At 42.3% G+C, this 14,940-nt stretch overlaps 1 protein-coding gene across 5 annotated transcripts in view; it reads left to right on the top strand.

Moving 5' to 3' along the window:
• LOC127000222 (hemicentin-2-like) overlaps positions 1 to 14,940 on the top strand; it is a 301,496-nt gene that overhangs the window by 263,328 nt on the left and 23,228 nt on the right. For all 5 annotated transcript variants that reach the window (XM_050863645.1, XM_050863644.1, XM_050863646.1 and 2 more), the window contains one exon: positions 5,552 to 5,679. In XM_050863645.1, the coding sequence (XP_050719602.1) occupies positions 5,552 to 5,679 (128 nt within the window). The remainder of the gene's footprint in view (positions 1 to 5,551; positions 5,680 to 14,940) is intronic.

The following is a 14,940-nucleotide window of genomic DNA, read 5'->3' as shown; positions in this document are numbered from 1 at the left end:
TGAAAGTACCGAGGAGGAAGGTGAATTGCTGTTTTCTCTATCCTTCTATTTTCAATCGTATCTATTTTATCTATTGACGTGTCCTTATCGTATTTGGTGCGTGTTTTTTTTCTCTAGTGCTGTAGTGTTTCGGGCTTATGGATCAGTTGTGTTGTGTATTAAGAGGACGGTGTTAAGGATATGTTGTTTGTACAGCTGCGGGCCATTCCATTTTCTGTGACGAAGTGCCGATCACAGAGGTCTTTGAAATTACCGAGGAGGAAAGGTGTTTAACTTTACTCTTTACTTTTCTCCTTCCCTTATTGTATTTTATTTCTCACATGCTCTTCCTCTTCTTTATTACGTACATCTCAGTCCTTCCCTTATCATTATTTTATTCTCACGTTCTCTCCCTCCTCTTCGTTACCTCCTCCTTCTCCTTGCCCTTCACCCATTATCGTGCTTTGCTGATTTTCTTTGATAGTGTGTAACAGCAAAGTGGCCTTAAGAATCTCGTTTGTACAGCTGCGACGGGTCTTTGTTTTATGTGTCAAGAAGTACCGATCACAGAAGACTTTGAAAATACCACAAGGGATGTAGTTTCAATCATACAGATCAGTTATATTGTGTTTTACCATCGTGGTTGTTTGGTGTCTCTTATTTGTAAAGGTTTGTAGGTGTGAAAATACCACAAGGGATGTAGTTTCAGACATACAGATCAGTTATATTGTGTGTTAGTATCATGGGTGTTTGGTATCTCTTATTCGTAAAGCTTTGTAGGTCTGAAAATACTATAAGGGAAGTAGCTTTGGATTTACAGATATAATGTGTAATAATATTTTAGCTACTTAAGTGTTTCGAATCCCTTATTTATACAGCTTTGTAGGTCTGAAAATACTATAAAGGAAGTAGTTTTGGATTTGCAGATATATTATAATGTGTAATAATATTTTTGCAACTCAGGTGTTTGAAATCCCTTATTTATTCAGCTTTCTAGGTCTGAAAATACTATTAGGGAAGTAGTTTTGGATTTGCAGATATAATGTGTAATAATATTTTAGCAAATTAATTGTTTGGAATCCCTTATTCATACATCTTTGTAGATCTAAAAATACTATAAGGGAAGTAGTTTTGGATTTGCAGATATATTGTGTAATAATATTTTAGCAACTTAATTATTTGGAATCCCTTATTTATACAGCTTTATAGATCTAAAAATACTATAATTGAAGATGTTTTGGGTTTGTAAATATATGATAATGTGTACTAACAACTGACGTCCTTGGGTTATCTTCTTCGTGTTGCTGCGAAATTTTCTCTTCTCCTCGACATGAATAAGTTTTGCATATTCTCTTTGTTTGTTTGTCTTTCCTCTAGTTTTCTTAGTGATAATATAACAGCGTGGGTCTTTGGCGTTCTTGTTGCTATGTTTCCGTATTATGTTCTTTTTTTCTTCTTTTTCTACATTTCCCTTGTGACGTAATTTGTTTGCTTTTTGGTTATTGATTCGTCTCTTTATTTTTGTTTCCATGGCGTGAGGTTTTCCATCCTCATATTTTACTATTGTTTGCTCATTTGTGTTTTTGTTTGCTGCTCGTTATGTTTTTTTTTTTTTTTACAGCAGAGGAGACAGTTCAAGAGCGTAAAAAAAAGAAAACAATAATGAAAAAAAAAGCCTGCTACTTACTGCTCCTTCATCGTGATCTACAGCGTTCTTTATTCGAATTCTCTTTCTATTTTCCTTCGTGTCATATGCTCTTGTTTTATTGCTTGTTATTTTCTGTGTTTTCTCCGCGTTGTTCTAAGTTCGTCCTCATTCTTTTAATGGTGTGTTTTCCTCCATTCTTTCCCTGTTCGTCTTATTTTTTTCTTATTTTTTTTCTCACGTCTCTCACAAGGTGTTCTAAGCTCATCCATTTTTTTCTGTGTGCGATTTGTTTTCCCTCTTTCATGTTATCTTTTTTTTTTCTCGTTAATAATTTTGTATGATCCTCTCTTCTTCATCCTTCTTTTCGATTTTGATATTTTTTGATTCTCCGATTCTATGATTTTTTTTTTCTCATTCTGCACGTTCAGCTTTTTTTCATATTCTCTTTTGCTTCCCGATGTGCCTCCCGATCCTTTGTCTTCTACTCACTTTAGCTTATTTTATTTTTCTTTCCGCTTCTCGTTAATCACTTTTGTTTTCACCGCTAAGCACGTTTTACCTCATTATTGTTTTCTTTCCTCGCGTGTTTTTTCTCTTCTTCGTTATGTTCTCCTCTGACTATTATTTTCTTTTCTCACGTCCTCCCCTTCTCTGTTACGCTCTCTAGCCTTCCATTATTATTATTTTCTTCTCACGTGTTTTCTTTATCCTCTTCTTCATTATGTACTCGCCTGTCCTTCCCTTCTCATAGTTTCTTTTCTCACGTTCCCTTCTCATAGTTTCTTTTCTCCCTTCCCTTCTCATAGTTTATTTTCTCACGTTCCCTTCCTTTCTCATAGTTTCTTTTCTCCCTTCCCTTCTCATAGAATCTTTTCTCCCTTCCCTTTTCATAGTTTCTTTTCTCACGTTCTCTTCCTTTCTCATAGTTTCTTTTCTCCCTTCCCTTCTCATAGTTACTTTTCTCCCTTCCCTTCTCATAGAATCTTTTCTCCCTTCCCTTTTCATAGTTTCTTTTCTCACGTTCTCTTCCTTTCTCATAGTTTCTTTTCTCCCTTCCCTTCTCATAGTTTCTTTTCTCACGTTCCCTTCCCTTCTCATAGTTTCTTTTCTCCCTTCCCTTCTCATAGAATCTTTTCTCCCTTCCCTTTTCATAGTTTCTTTTCTCACGTTCTCTTCCTTTCTCATAGTTTCTTTTCTCCCTTCCCTTCTCATAGTTTCTTTTCTCCCTTCCCTTCTCATAGTTTCTTTTCTCCCTTTCCTTCTCATAGTTTCTTTTCTCCCTTCCCTTCTCATAGTTTCTTTTCTCCCTTCCCTTCTCATAGTTTCTTTTCTCCCTTCCCTTCTCATAGTTTCTTTTCTCACGTTCCCTTCCTTTCTCATAGTTTCTTTTCTCCCTTCCCTTCTCTTAGTTTCTTTTCTCACGTTCCCTTCCCTTCTCATAGTTTCTTTTCTCACGTTCCCTTCCCTTCTCATAGTTTCTTTTCTCCCTTCCCTTCTCATAGTTTATTTTCTCCCTTCCCTTCTCATAGTTTCTTTTCTCACGTTCCCTTCCCTTCTCATAGTTTCTTTTCTCCCTTCCCTTCTCTTAGTTTCTTTTCTCACGTTCTCTTCCTTTCTCATAGTTTCTTTTCTCCCTTCCCTTCTCATAGTTTCTTTTCTCACGTTCCCTTCCCTTCTCATAGTTTCTTTTCTCCCTTCCCTTCTCTTAGTTTCTTTTCTCACGTTCCCTTCCCTCCTCATAGTTTCTTTTTTCCCTTCCCTTATCATCGTTTCTTTTCTCCCTTCCCTTCTCATAGTTTCTTTTCTCCCTTCCCTTCTCATAGTTTCTTTTCTCCCTTCCCTTCTCATAGTTTTTTTTTTCCCTTCCCTTCTCATAGTTTCTTTTCTCCCTTCCCTTCTCATAGTTTCTTTTCTCCCTTCCCTTCTCATAGTTTCTTTTCTCCCTTCCCTTCTCATAGTTTCTTTTCTCCCTTCCCTTCTCATAGTTTCTTTTCTCCCTTCCCTTCTCATAGTTTCTTTTCTCCCTTCCCTTCTCATAGTTTCTTTTCTCCCTTCCCTTCTCATAGTTTCTTTTCTCACTTCCCGTCACATAGTGTCTTTTATCTCGTTCCCTTCCCTTCTCATAGTTTCTTTTTCCTTCCCTTCTCATAGTTCTTTTCTCCTTCCCTTCTCATAGTTTCTTTTCTCCTTCCCTTCTCATAGTTTCTTTTCTCCTTCCCTTCTCATAGTTTCTTTCTCGTTCCTTCCCTTCTCATAGCTTCTTTTCTCCCTTCCCTTCTCATATTTTCTTTTCTCCTTCCTTCTCATAGTTTCTTTTCTCCTTCCTTTCTCATAGTTTCTTTTCTCCCTTCCCTTCTCATAGTTTCTTTTCTCCCTTCCCTTCTCATAGTTTCTTTTCTCCCTTCCCTTCTCATAGTTTCTTTTCTCCCTTCCCTTCTCATAGTTTCTTTTCTCCCTTCCCTTCTCATAGTTTCTTTTCTCCCTTCCCTTCTCATAGTTTCTTTTCTCACGTTCCCTTCCCTTCTCATAGTTTCTTTTCTCCCTTCCCTTCTCATAGTTTCTTTTCTCCCTTCCCTTCTCATAGTTTCTTTTCTCCCTTCCCTTCTCATATTTTCTTTTCTCCCTTCCCTTCTCATAGTTTCTTTTCTCCCTTCCCTTCTCATAGTTTCTTTTCTCACGTTCCCTTCCTTTCTCATAGTTTCTTTTCGCCCTTCCCTTCTCATAGTTTCTTTTTTCACGTTCCCTTCCCATCTCATACACGTAGTTTCTTTTCTCCCTTCCTTTCTCATAGTTTCTTTTCTCACGTTCTTTCCTTCTCCGTAACCTTCTCCTCTGGCCTTCCCATGTTACGTTCTCTTTCCTCACGTTCTCTCCCTCCCCTTCTTTGTTACCAACTCATCTGACCCTCCCTTTTTATTTTCTTCTCTCACGTGCTCTTCGTTAGCTATTCATCGTCTTCGTCCTTCACTCATCAACGTGTTTTGCTGCTATTCTCTGTCATGCATCATTATTCTTTGCGTCTTCGAGAAAAATCGGCATTCTTTTTTTTTTTTTTGGGGGGGGGGTTGCCACGTGCCTTATTCTACCTTCAGTTTTGTCCTCTTCTCCATTTTCTTCTTTCGTAGTGTACCTGTTTGGCTTTTTCACCATTGTTTTTCTTTCCATCGTCTTCATGTTTCCTTGTTTTCAGTCCTTTTTTATCCCCTTTTCTTTTGGGACGTGCAGTTTATCTCGTCCCCCATTTTCCTTCAATTTGTTTTCCTTCCTCCTCCTCTCCGTTGAGCAATCGTGTTTTCATCTTTCAACACCTTTCGTTTTTGCCTTATATCCGTTCCTTGTCATGTCTGTCTTGTCTCCTTCCCTATCATGTTTTTTTGTTTTTTTCCGTGACTTGTGTCCTCTAATGTGGCGTGCCCTGTTGACCTCCGTGACGTGACATATCTTTTTCGTGACGTGACGTGATATCTCGTGACATGATATTTCTTTAGTAGCGTATTCGTTTCTCTTATGATGTGTTGTTTTCGTTCCCTGGTGGTTATTTTCTTTCGTGCATTGTTCTTTTCAATCGTAACCTGATATTGTGTTCTTTGGTCACGTGTTTTCTCTATAGTGACTTGTCCTTGTGTCTTTTGGTGCGTGTTTTTCTTTTAATATGTTCTTTTCTTTCCTTCGTTACTTGTTCTTGTTTCTTTCGGTGCGTGATTTCTATAGCACCATTCTGTTTTCTCTCCTTCTTCCTCGAACTTCTCTTCCCTAGCTTGTTATGTTCTCTCTCTCGGTTTTCTCCCTCCTAACGTGCGTGCCATGCCTTTCAGAGCGTGGTATCTATAGCGACATGCTGTTTTCTCTCTCGTTACTTGTTTTTGCCTCTCTCGTGCCGTGTTGTTTATCCCTCCTAACGTGGCCTTTTCTCTTCCTCACCAGTGCCCACGGCGGAGCTCCTGGGTGACGGCGACGTGTTCCTGGACAACGGCAGCACCCTCAACCTAACCTGCGTGGTGCACTTCAGCCCCACGCCCCCCGAGTTCATCCTGTGGTACCATCGCGACAAGGTGAGTACAACAATGCCTTTACCTGTGTTCCTTAGATTCCCTTGTAGTTACCTGTCCCTTTAAAGATTTAGGCGTAGTTAGTTTTCACTTTTTTTGCTTCTCGTATAAATTTTGTGATGTTATGATTTTCAGTGCGTCTGCAGCAATACTTTTACCCGCGTTCCTTGCAATGCCTTTACCTGTGTTCCTTAGATTCCCTTGTAGTTACCTGTCCCTTTAAAGATTTAGGCGTAGTTAGCTTTCACCTTTTTTGCTTCTCGTATAAATTTTGTGATGTTATTATTTTCAGTGTCTCTGCAGCAATACTTTTACCTGTGTTCCTTTTTAGATCACGCCTGTCGATTTGTACATTTCCTGGTAGAGTGACTTCACTTTTAGATTTTCTTTGTATATATTTTCCGATGTAATTATTAATCTCAGTGTGTTTTAATTATATCTCTGCCTCAACACCCTTACCTGTCCCTTTTAGGATTGAGGCGTAGTTAGTCTTCATCTCCATTGCTTTATTTGTATATATTTTGCGATGTATTTATTATTTTCAGTGTGTTTTATGTGTCTATCGCAATACCTTTACCTGTGCTCGTATGTACATTGCCCTGCAGTTATTTCTATGCCCATTTGCTACTTCGTCCATGCATGCGTTTATTTGTGTATTTCATTGTTAGTATTCATCTTTATTGCTTTCTTTATAAACTCTGCGATGTGATTATTATTTTCAAAGCGTTTTATGTCTCTTAATGGGCGGTTATTCCTTTAATGTCTCGTTTTTATTTGCTTAACTCCCTTCCTTTACGACTGCACGGTTAGACTGTTAAGGTAATTATTCTCTTTGATTGTATTTTATATTTCTCTGGCCTTGTAGTCGTTGCTTAAAGGTCTTTGCACGCCTTTACAACAACCCACATTTACGATCGCGCTGTCAGAGTTTTCATGTGATTATTATTTTATTGCGTTTATGAATGATTTACCGCATAGGTGTTGGTGCGTGTATACAGGAAGACTGTCTGAGCTTGTGACCAAAATGCTTGAATTCTCCGTAGCTGCACCGGGATCACCTGAATGGACTTTACCTGTGTTGCACCTGAGTTAATTAATGTTTCAGTCCTGTATCGCTTCTGTTTCTAGCCACTTTCTCTTCTTACGTTTATTTCCTTGACCATACGATAATTCTCCTTACCTGGCCCTTGATCACTTTTATGGATCTCACCTGTGCTACACCTGAGTTAATGTTTCAGTTCCGTATCGCTTCAGTTACTCTCTTTTTTTCTCTCCTAACGCTATTTTCATCAAGTCTTTGCTGCTCCTCTTTTTGTCGATGTATGTTTGCCTGGGTGAGTCGCTTAGCTGCTCACCTTTCTGGATCTCACCTGTGATACACCTGAGTTAATGTTTCAGTTCCGTATCGCTTCAGTTCCTTGCTTTTTTTCTCTCCTAACGCTATTTTCCTGAAGTCTTTGCTGCTCCTCTTTTTGTCGATGCATGTCTGCCTAGGTGAGTCCCTGTTCTGCACCTGAGTTAATGTTTCAGTCCGTATCGCTTCAGTTTATATCCTTTTTTCTCTTCTAACGTTATTTTCATGAAGCCTTTGCTGCTCCTCTTTTTGTCGATGCATGTCTGCCTAGGTGAGTCACTTAGTTGCTCACCTTTCTGGATTCTACCTGTGCTGCACCTGAGTTAATGTTTTAGTCCGTATCGCTTCAGTTTATATCCTTTTTTCTCTTCTAACGTTATTTTCATGAAGCCTTTGCTGCTCCTCTTTTTGTCGATGCATGTCTGCCTGGGTGAGTCACTTAGCTGCTCACCTTTCTGGATTCTACCTGTGCTGCACCTGAGTTAATGTTTCAGTCCGTATCGCTTCAGTTTATATCCTTTTTTCTCTTCTAACGTTATTTTCATGAAGCCTTTGCTGCTCCTCTTTTCCTCGATGCATGTCTGCCTAGGTGAGTCACTTAGCTGCTCACCTTTCTGGATCCTACCTGTGCTGCACCTGAGTTAATTAATGTATCGCTTCTGTTCCTAGCCATTAGTTCTTCTCTTTATTTCCGTGAAGTGTCGTGCTGCGCCTGTTTTTGTCGATGCATATCTGCCTGGGTGAGTCTCTTAAGCTGCTCACCTTTCTGGATCCTACCTGCGCTCCACCTGAGTTAATTAAAGTTTAAGTCCCGTATCGCTTCTGTTTCTAGCTTCTCTTTTCTCCCTAACGTTTATTTCCGTGAAGTGTGTTGCTGCTCGTGATGTTTTTGTTGATGCATATTTACGTAGGTGTGTCTCCTACCTGCTCGGGGACGTCTTGCACGCCTTGTCTGTCGCTGTCGTGACTTATTAATACCGTTCATTATGCGTGTTGATGTTGTTGCTGCCGCCGGTGGGGTGCGTTGGGGGTGCATACTCGATGGCCCGGCGCCGCAATACTCCCTCGCTCCGGAATTGCTTGGGCGCCGAAACGAGTCGAGAGCAGGAACGTCCGCTTTTATTATTTATTTTTTTCCAGGGTCCGTTCTCCTTCCGCTTTTTATAGTTCTGGGTACTGGAAGGCTTATGGCTGCAGGTTTTTTGTTGTTTGCTTGTGCGAGAGAGAGAGAGAGAGAGAGAGAGAGAGAGAGAATACCTGTGCATGTGACTCCTATTCATGTTGGTTGCGTTGTTGAGTCTAAGCAACCAATGGAGGAGAAGGAGAAAAGGAAAGAGAGAAAGAGGAAATAGAAGGAGATGAAGGAGGAGAAGGAGGAGGAGGAGGAGAGGCTGAAAGGAAATACACTGGCCAGAAAAACAGAGAGGGAATGAAGGTTATGAAAGGTAGGAATCTGAAAAAAAGTTTGATAGCGAAAACGTGAATAAGAGGAAAACAGCGGTAGCCAAAAAGAATAACGATAAATATTTAAAGAATCAAAGAAATAATGGTTGGATAAAAGAAAAATAACCAGAGGAGGACGATGAGGAAATAATGACAAGTGAGGGAAGGAGGAGCGAGGAAAAATGTGTACAGAAAGTATTAAAGCAAAAAGCGGAATGATGGGAAGTAGTGATCAATGTGGGATAAGTGAGGCTGCAGAGGTGAGAGGAAACGAAGAAGAAGGAAATAGAAGAGATAAAATAAGAAATGGAGGAGAGGTAATGAAGAGGGTGAAGGAAGGAGACGAAGAGGTGTTAATGCGCGAGAAAATCAAAGAAGCGCCGATGATTGATGAGGAAGAGGAAGACGAGCAGGAGGAGGAGGAGGAGGAGGAAGAAGGTCCATTGGGTACGAAGAAGGAATGAGGGAGGAAGACGGAAAAGTGAAATTGATAAAGGGAGAGAGTAATAGAATGATGATGAATGGGTATAGGAGGAAGTGGCGGAGGAAGAGGAAGAGGAGGAGGAGGAGGAGAAAGAGGCGAAGGAGGAGGAGTTAAAGATGAAAGTGACAGATTGGGGAACGTAATACACATGAAATCGGAGGAAGAGAAGGAGGAGGAGGAGGAGGAGGAGGAAGAAGACGAGGAGGAGGAATATGGGAAAAGAGAGATGTAAGGGGAAAGGTGAGAAAGAGGAAGATTCGAAGGAGCGGCAGGAAGATTTAGAGGAAGAGATGAAAGAGGAGTCGGAAAAGGTGCGAGGTAAATGGAAAAATGAGGAGGAAGATTAAGAGGAGAGGAAATAAAGTAAAGGGAGAGGAGGAGGAGGAGGAGGAGATGAGGGGAATAGGATGGATAGTAACAAAGGTAAAGGAAATAAGTTAAGGCGTTAGCAGAAATGGAGAAGAGAAAGGAGAGAGAGGAGAGAACATATAAAGATGAGAAAGAGAGGAATAGGGATGACAAGGATTATGAGAAAGATGGGCGAAGAGGAGGAGGATCAGGAGCAGGAGGAGGAGGAGGAGCAGGAGGAGAAGGGCAAGTGGGGGGGGGTAATTATGGAGGGATAGAAAAAGGTGAGGAAACAGGTAACGTAATGTGAATATCATCCATAACATTCCCGTGACAGACAGTGACGTTTATCGCTTTGGCGCTGGCGATGAGCCGTTTTGTTTTTGTCAGAGCTGAGTGACTGCTGGGGGAGGGGGTGGGGGGGAGGGGGAGGGGGGTGCTTACCTGCCCGCCCCTTGACTAATGAAACAGGCGAGCTCGGTGGGACAGGACGTGAAGACTCTTGTGCAGTATTTAAATGGAAGTATGCGCCCTCCTCCTCCTCCTCCTCTTTCTCCTTGATTACAGGTGTGTGGAAGGGCGCTTTCTCAGGTGTGTGTGTGTGTGTGTGTGTGTGTGTGTGTGTGTGTGTGTGTGCGTGTGCGTGTGTGTTTGTGTGTATAAGTAATTCAAACACTTACTTATCGGTGAACAACGCAGAAAGAATAAAGAATTAAATCAGTTCACGGAAGGGTTTACAAATATGAACGCTTGAAAGAACGTAAGCTGGAAGTGCGTAAAAAAAAAAGTGCCGAGAGAAAGAGAGCAATTAGCAGCATTACTTAAAGATGACTGACACGCGGAACAGGAAGCATACTCGTTCGTTGTTCATTCCCGCTGCCAAGGCTCCTCTGTCGGTCATTGACGTTTGAGTTGAGTAGTTAAATAAGAAAAGAAACGTTGATGGAGTTAGTTACACTTCTCCGGCGATGCTGTTTTTGTCTTTATTTTTATTCCTGTCCAGTGCATCTTTTCTTGTCTCATCGTTTCAGTTCAGTAGTTAAATAAAAAAACCTGTTGATGGATCCTCCCCTGATGATAACTCCCCCGAGATGACTCACTGCCTCCCCCTAACCCCCAGCACATTCTCCCCACCATCCTCTCATCCCCTACACCATATATATAGCTCCCAAAAATCGACCCATTGCCTCTCTCTAATCCCCCCAGGACAGTCTCCCTACCACCCACTCCCTTACTCCCCACACCATATTTTCAGTTCCCCCAATACCCACTGTCTCCCCATGCGTATACTGCCCACCATGCACCCTTTGCCTTGCTTCCCTCAGCTTTATGTCACTTCTGCCCTCCCCACTTCCTCCCTCCCTCCCTCACTCCCTCCTCCTCCTTTCACCTTCCTAGTAATTCAGTTCTCCCAATATCCACTGTCTCCCCATGCATAAGCTCCCCACTATTCACCCTTTGACTTAGTTCGCGCACCACTACGTCACCCACCTTCTGTTCTCCCCTATTCCTCCCTCCCCTTCTCCCTCCGCCGCCTTTCACCTTTGCAGTCTTTCAGTTCCCCAATATCTCACTTCCTCCCCCACCAATACTCCCCGCCATTCACCCTTTGAGTCACCCAGTTCTTCTGCTTTCCCCACTTCCTCCTTCCTCGCTCCCTCCTTCATCTTTGACCTTCGCAGTCTTTGTCAACCCCCCCCCCCCCCCCACCCATCCCACCTCCCCCCGCCCGTCGCAGCGCCATCAGAAATGCATGAAGAAGGAACAAAGAGCAAGGCGTTACGAATGCACGTGTTAATTACATTGCAGAGGACACGGTACATAAGGCGAGGAGAATAGATGAAAACACCGCGAGGAAGAAGACAGAGCATGAAAGAGTTAGCAAAGAAAAGAAGTGAAAAGATATATGATAAAGAAAAGAAGAAAAAAAAAGAAGATAAGATCGAAAGGAAGGGAGAAGAAAGAGCATGCAAGAGACGAGAAAGAAAACGAGTGAAAATTTTATACAGAAGAGCTGTTTGATACCCTTGTAAATAAGAGGAAAAGATAGAAATGGAAGGAGAAGAAAGAGCATGAAAGAGATAAGAAAGAAAAAGGAGTGAAAAGATACATAGAAGCCGTCTGCTATCCATGAAAATAAAAGGAAAAGATAAAAAAAGGAAGGGAGGGAAAAGAAAGAGCATTAAAGAGAGAGGAAAAGAAAGGAATGAAAAGTTTATATAGAAAAGCTGCCTGACATCCGTGAAAATAAGAGGTGAAAAGATAGAGAGGTATTAAAGAGAGGAAAAAGAAAACTTAAAATTCATGAAAAAAGATGAAAAAAGGTGAATAGAATTGGAATGTGACTGAGTGAATACTGATATGGAGACTTTTCTCAAAGGCTTTTATTATCACATTCGAATTTAAATGAAAAATGCAAAAATCGGATATTATTCCACTTCGTCCCATTACATTGCTCCCCCTCACCTCGCCCTCCCTTCCCTGCCCTATCCCTTCCAGCCTTTATTCTCCCTTCCCTAACCATCCTTCCCCTCCTCCCATATTGCTTTCCATCCCTCCCAATCCCCAGCCTGCCCCATCTTTTTCCCATACCATCCTTCCCTTCTTCCCACATCCCTCTCCCTCACCCCGCCCTCCCTTCCCTGTCCTATCCCTTCTAGCCTTTATTTTCCCCTCATTCACCATCCTTCCCCTCCCCCCATATAGCTTTCCATCCCTCTTAATCCCCAACCTGCCCCATCTTTTTCCCATCCCATCCTTCCCTTCTTCCCACATCCCTCTCCCTCACCCCGCCCGCCCTTCCCTGTCCTATCCCTTCTAGCCTTTATTCTCCCTTCACTCACCATCCTTCCCCTCTTCCCATATTGCTTTCCATCCCTCTTAATCCCCAGCCTGCCCCATCTACCCCATAATTCCTCTTCCCCATCCCATCCTTCCCTCCTTCACACATTGCTCTCCCTCACCTCGCCCTCCCTTCCCTGTCCTATCGCTTCTAACCTTCATTCTCCCTTCCCTTTCCTTCCTTCCCTCCCTCCCACATTGCTATCTGTCCCTCCCCCTCACTCCCCACCTCGTCTCATCCTTCTCAAGCCTTATTTTCCCTTCCCTCCCCATCCTTCCCTCCCTCCCACATTGCTATTCCTCATCTCACCCTCTCCTCCCTGTTCCATCCCCTCTAACTTTTATTTCCTCCTTCCCTCCCTATCCTACCTTTCCTCCGATATTTCTCTCCCTCTCTTACCCTCCCCATCCTGTCCCATCCCTTCCCAACCCCTAATTCCTCTTTCCCTCCCTATCCTTGCTTCTCTCATTGCTATCTCTCTCCTACCGTCACCATCCTGTCCCATCCCTCCAATTCTTAATTCTCCTTTCCCTCCCCATCCTTCCCTCTCTTCCATATTGTTGTCCGTCCCTCCCGCATCCCCACCCCGTCCCATAACCTCCCATCATTTATTCCCCCTTCCCTCCCATCCTTCCCTCCCTCTCCATCTCTCCTTTCCACACACAAACCTGTCCCAACTCACTCCACATTTGCAACCCGACACCTGCCACCTTCTCCCTCCTGCTCCACCTCTCTCACATCTCACCCCGACTTCACCTTTCCACCATTCCACCCAGGTTACACCACACGTCATCAGTCTTCAGCCAACTCCACCACGCTGTCCCTCCCCCTCTCTCCCACCTCTAACCATATCCCACCACCATATCCTCCACTACTCCACCTTACGTCACCGCTCTCCACCTCACTCCATGCTGTTTCCTCTCACCGTAATCCACCCTCTCCACTTAACTGGGTCCCGGTTTTCCTCCTTCCATCTTGCTTTATCCTACTCCACTCCACACTGCTCCACTCCACTCCTCTCCACGCCTCCACTCCATGCCATCAAAGAGGATTTGTATATTTCTGTCCTGCGTCATGGCTTTGTTAGTGGGAAGAGAGAGAGAGAGAGAGAGAGAGAGAGAGAGAGAGAGAGAGAATAAATCTGGCATTAGTTTTTTTTATGTAAACCAATTCATTTGTACGTTTTTTTATCCTTTACACAATATGCGATCTGTTTATTGACGTAACATACTCGACACACACACACACACACACACACACACACACACACACACACACACAAACATACATTGACCACTCCTGCTTGCTTTTTCAGGAGCTGCGAATCAGTGTATTCATTTTTTATTTATTTATTTATTGAGCTTGAGCTGTTTTCTTTACCGTAAACACACACACACACACACACACACACACACACACACACACACACACACACACACACACACACACACACACACACACACACACACACACATACACACACACACCTCGACAAATCTCTGCTTTTCCGACTCGAACTCATCTCTCGGGGAATTTAGTCGCGCAGATTGGAATGGCTCCCTCGCCGCACCCTGATTGGCTGGCGCGGGGATTGTGGCGGCCGATGGAACTTTGAAGAGCGAGCGGCGCGATTATAAACACTCGAAAAGAGAATCCTTCCGAGGGTCACTGTGAAGTAGCTCCTGACGCGGAAAAGTTTGGGGCTCGATTGTTTGGCCTCGGCTCGTAAAGTGTAGCCCGTTTTTTTTGTTTTGTTTGTTTTTTTATCCTTTTTTATAACATCGTAAACATCAGCCTATTCTTTTCTTTCTCTCTCTTCACACCAAATCGTACACTGCTGTTTTTTCGTAGCCATTTTTTTCCCCCTTTTTTTTTTTAATAAATCGTAAGCTGCAGCCTATTCTTTTTTTTTCTCTCTCTTCACACCAAATCGTACACTGCAGCCTGTTTTTTCGTAGCCATTTTTTTCCCTTTTTAATTTTTTATCTTTTTTATAACAAAGTGTAAACTGCAGCCTACTCTTTTCTCTCTCTTCTCACCAAATCGTAAACTGCACCCTGTTTTTTCGTAGTCATTTTTTTCCCTTTTTAATTTTTTATCTTTTTTTATAACAAAGCGTAAACTGCAGCCTATTCTTTTCTCTCTCTTCTCACAAAATCGTAAACTGCAGCCTGTTTTTTTCGTAGCCCTTTTTTATTCCTTTTCAACACCGATTCACTAACATTTTTGAGGGTCATTAAAATATACGGTTATTTTTACTTTTTATTTTATTGCTATATATTGAACTAATCCCTTTTTTTGGGTGGATGGAAATACATAGCAGTGGGATAAGCTTCCTCTACCTCTACCTGAAATAATAAAAAAATAAATAAAGGAAGAGTCAAACAGTAAATCAAATTGTAAATCATTATTAATTTTACATCTATATCGCCATGATGCTGAGCGAAGTCGAAAAGCAAAACAGCTCTTTGTTTTTTTTTACAGCAGAGGAGACAGTGCAAGGGCTTAAAAAAAGGAAAACAATAATGAAAAAAAAGCCCGCTACTGACTGCTCCTGAATAGCGTAGAGAAGGCAAAAAGAAAATAAATATAAAAATAATGCCATGAGTATAAAAATGAAACAGGAAAACAGGCAGCGGACGAGCCGAGTGTCGCTCATGAGGCAAGAGGCAGCGAGGGAAGCCGAGGGGAAGGAGTCAATTGGGAGCACGGATAAACATATCTGACGCGACTGTCTTCCGGGGGCGGCAAATTACTTCAAGAATTTGCTCATATTGACGAAATTTTCATTGG

This window comes from Eriocheir sinensis, chromosome 18 (assembly GCF_024679095.1).
Source record: "Eriocheir sinensis breed Jianghai 21 chromosome 18, ASM2467909v1, whole genome shotgun sequence".
Classification (NCBI taxonomy): domain Eukaryota; kingdom Metazoa; phylum Arthropoda; class Malacostraca; order Decapoda; family Varunidae; genus Eriocheir; species Eriocheir sinensis.
This window is presented reverse-complemented; position numbering and strand designations above follow the sequence as displayed.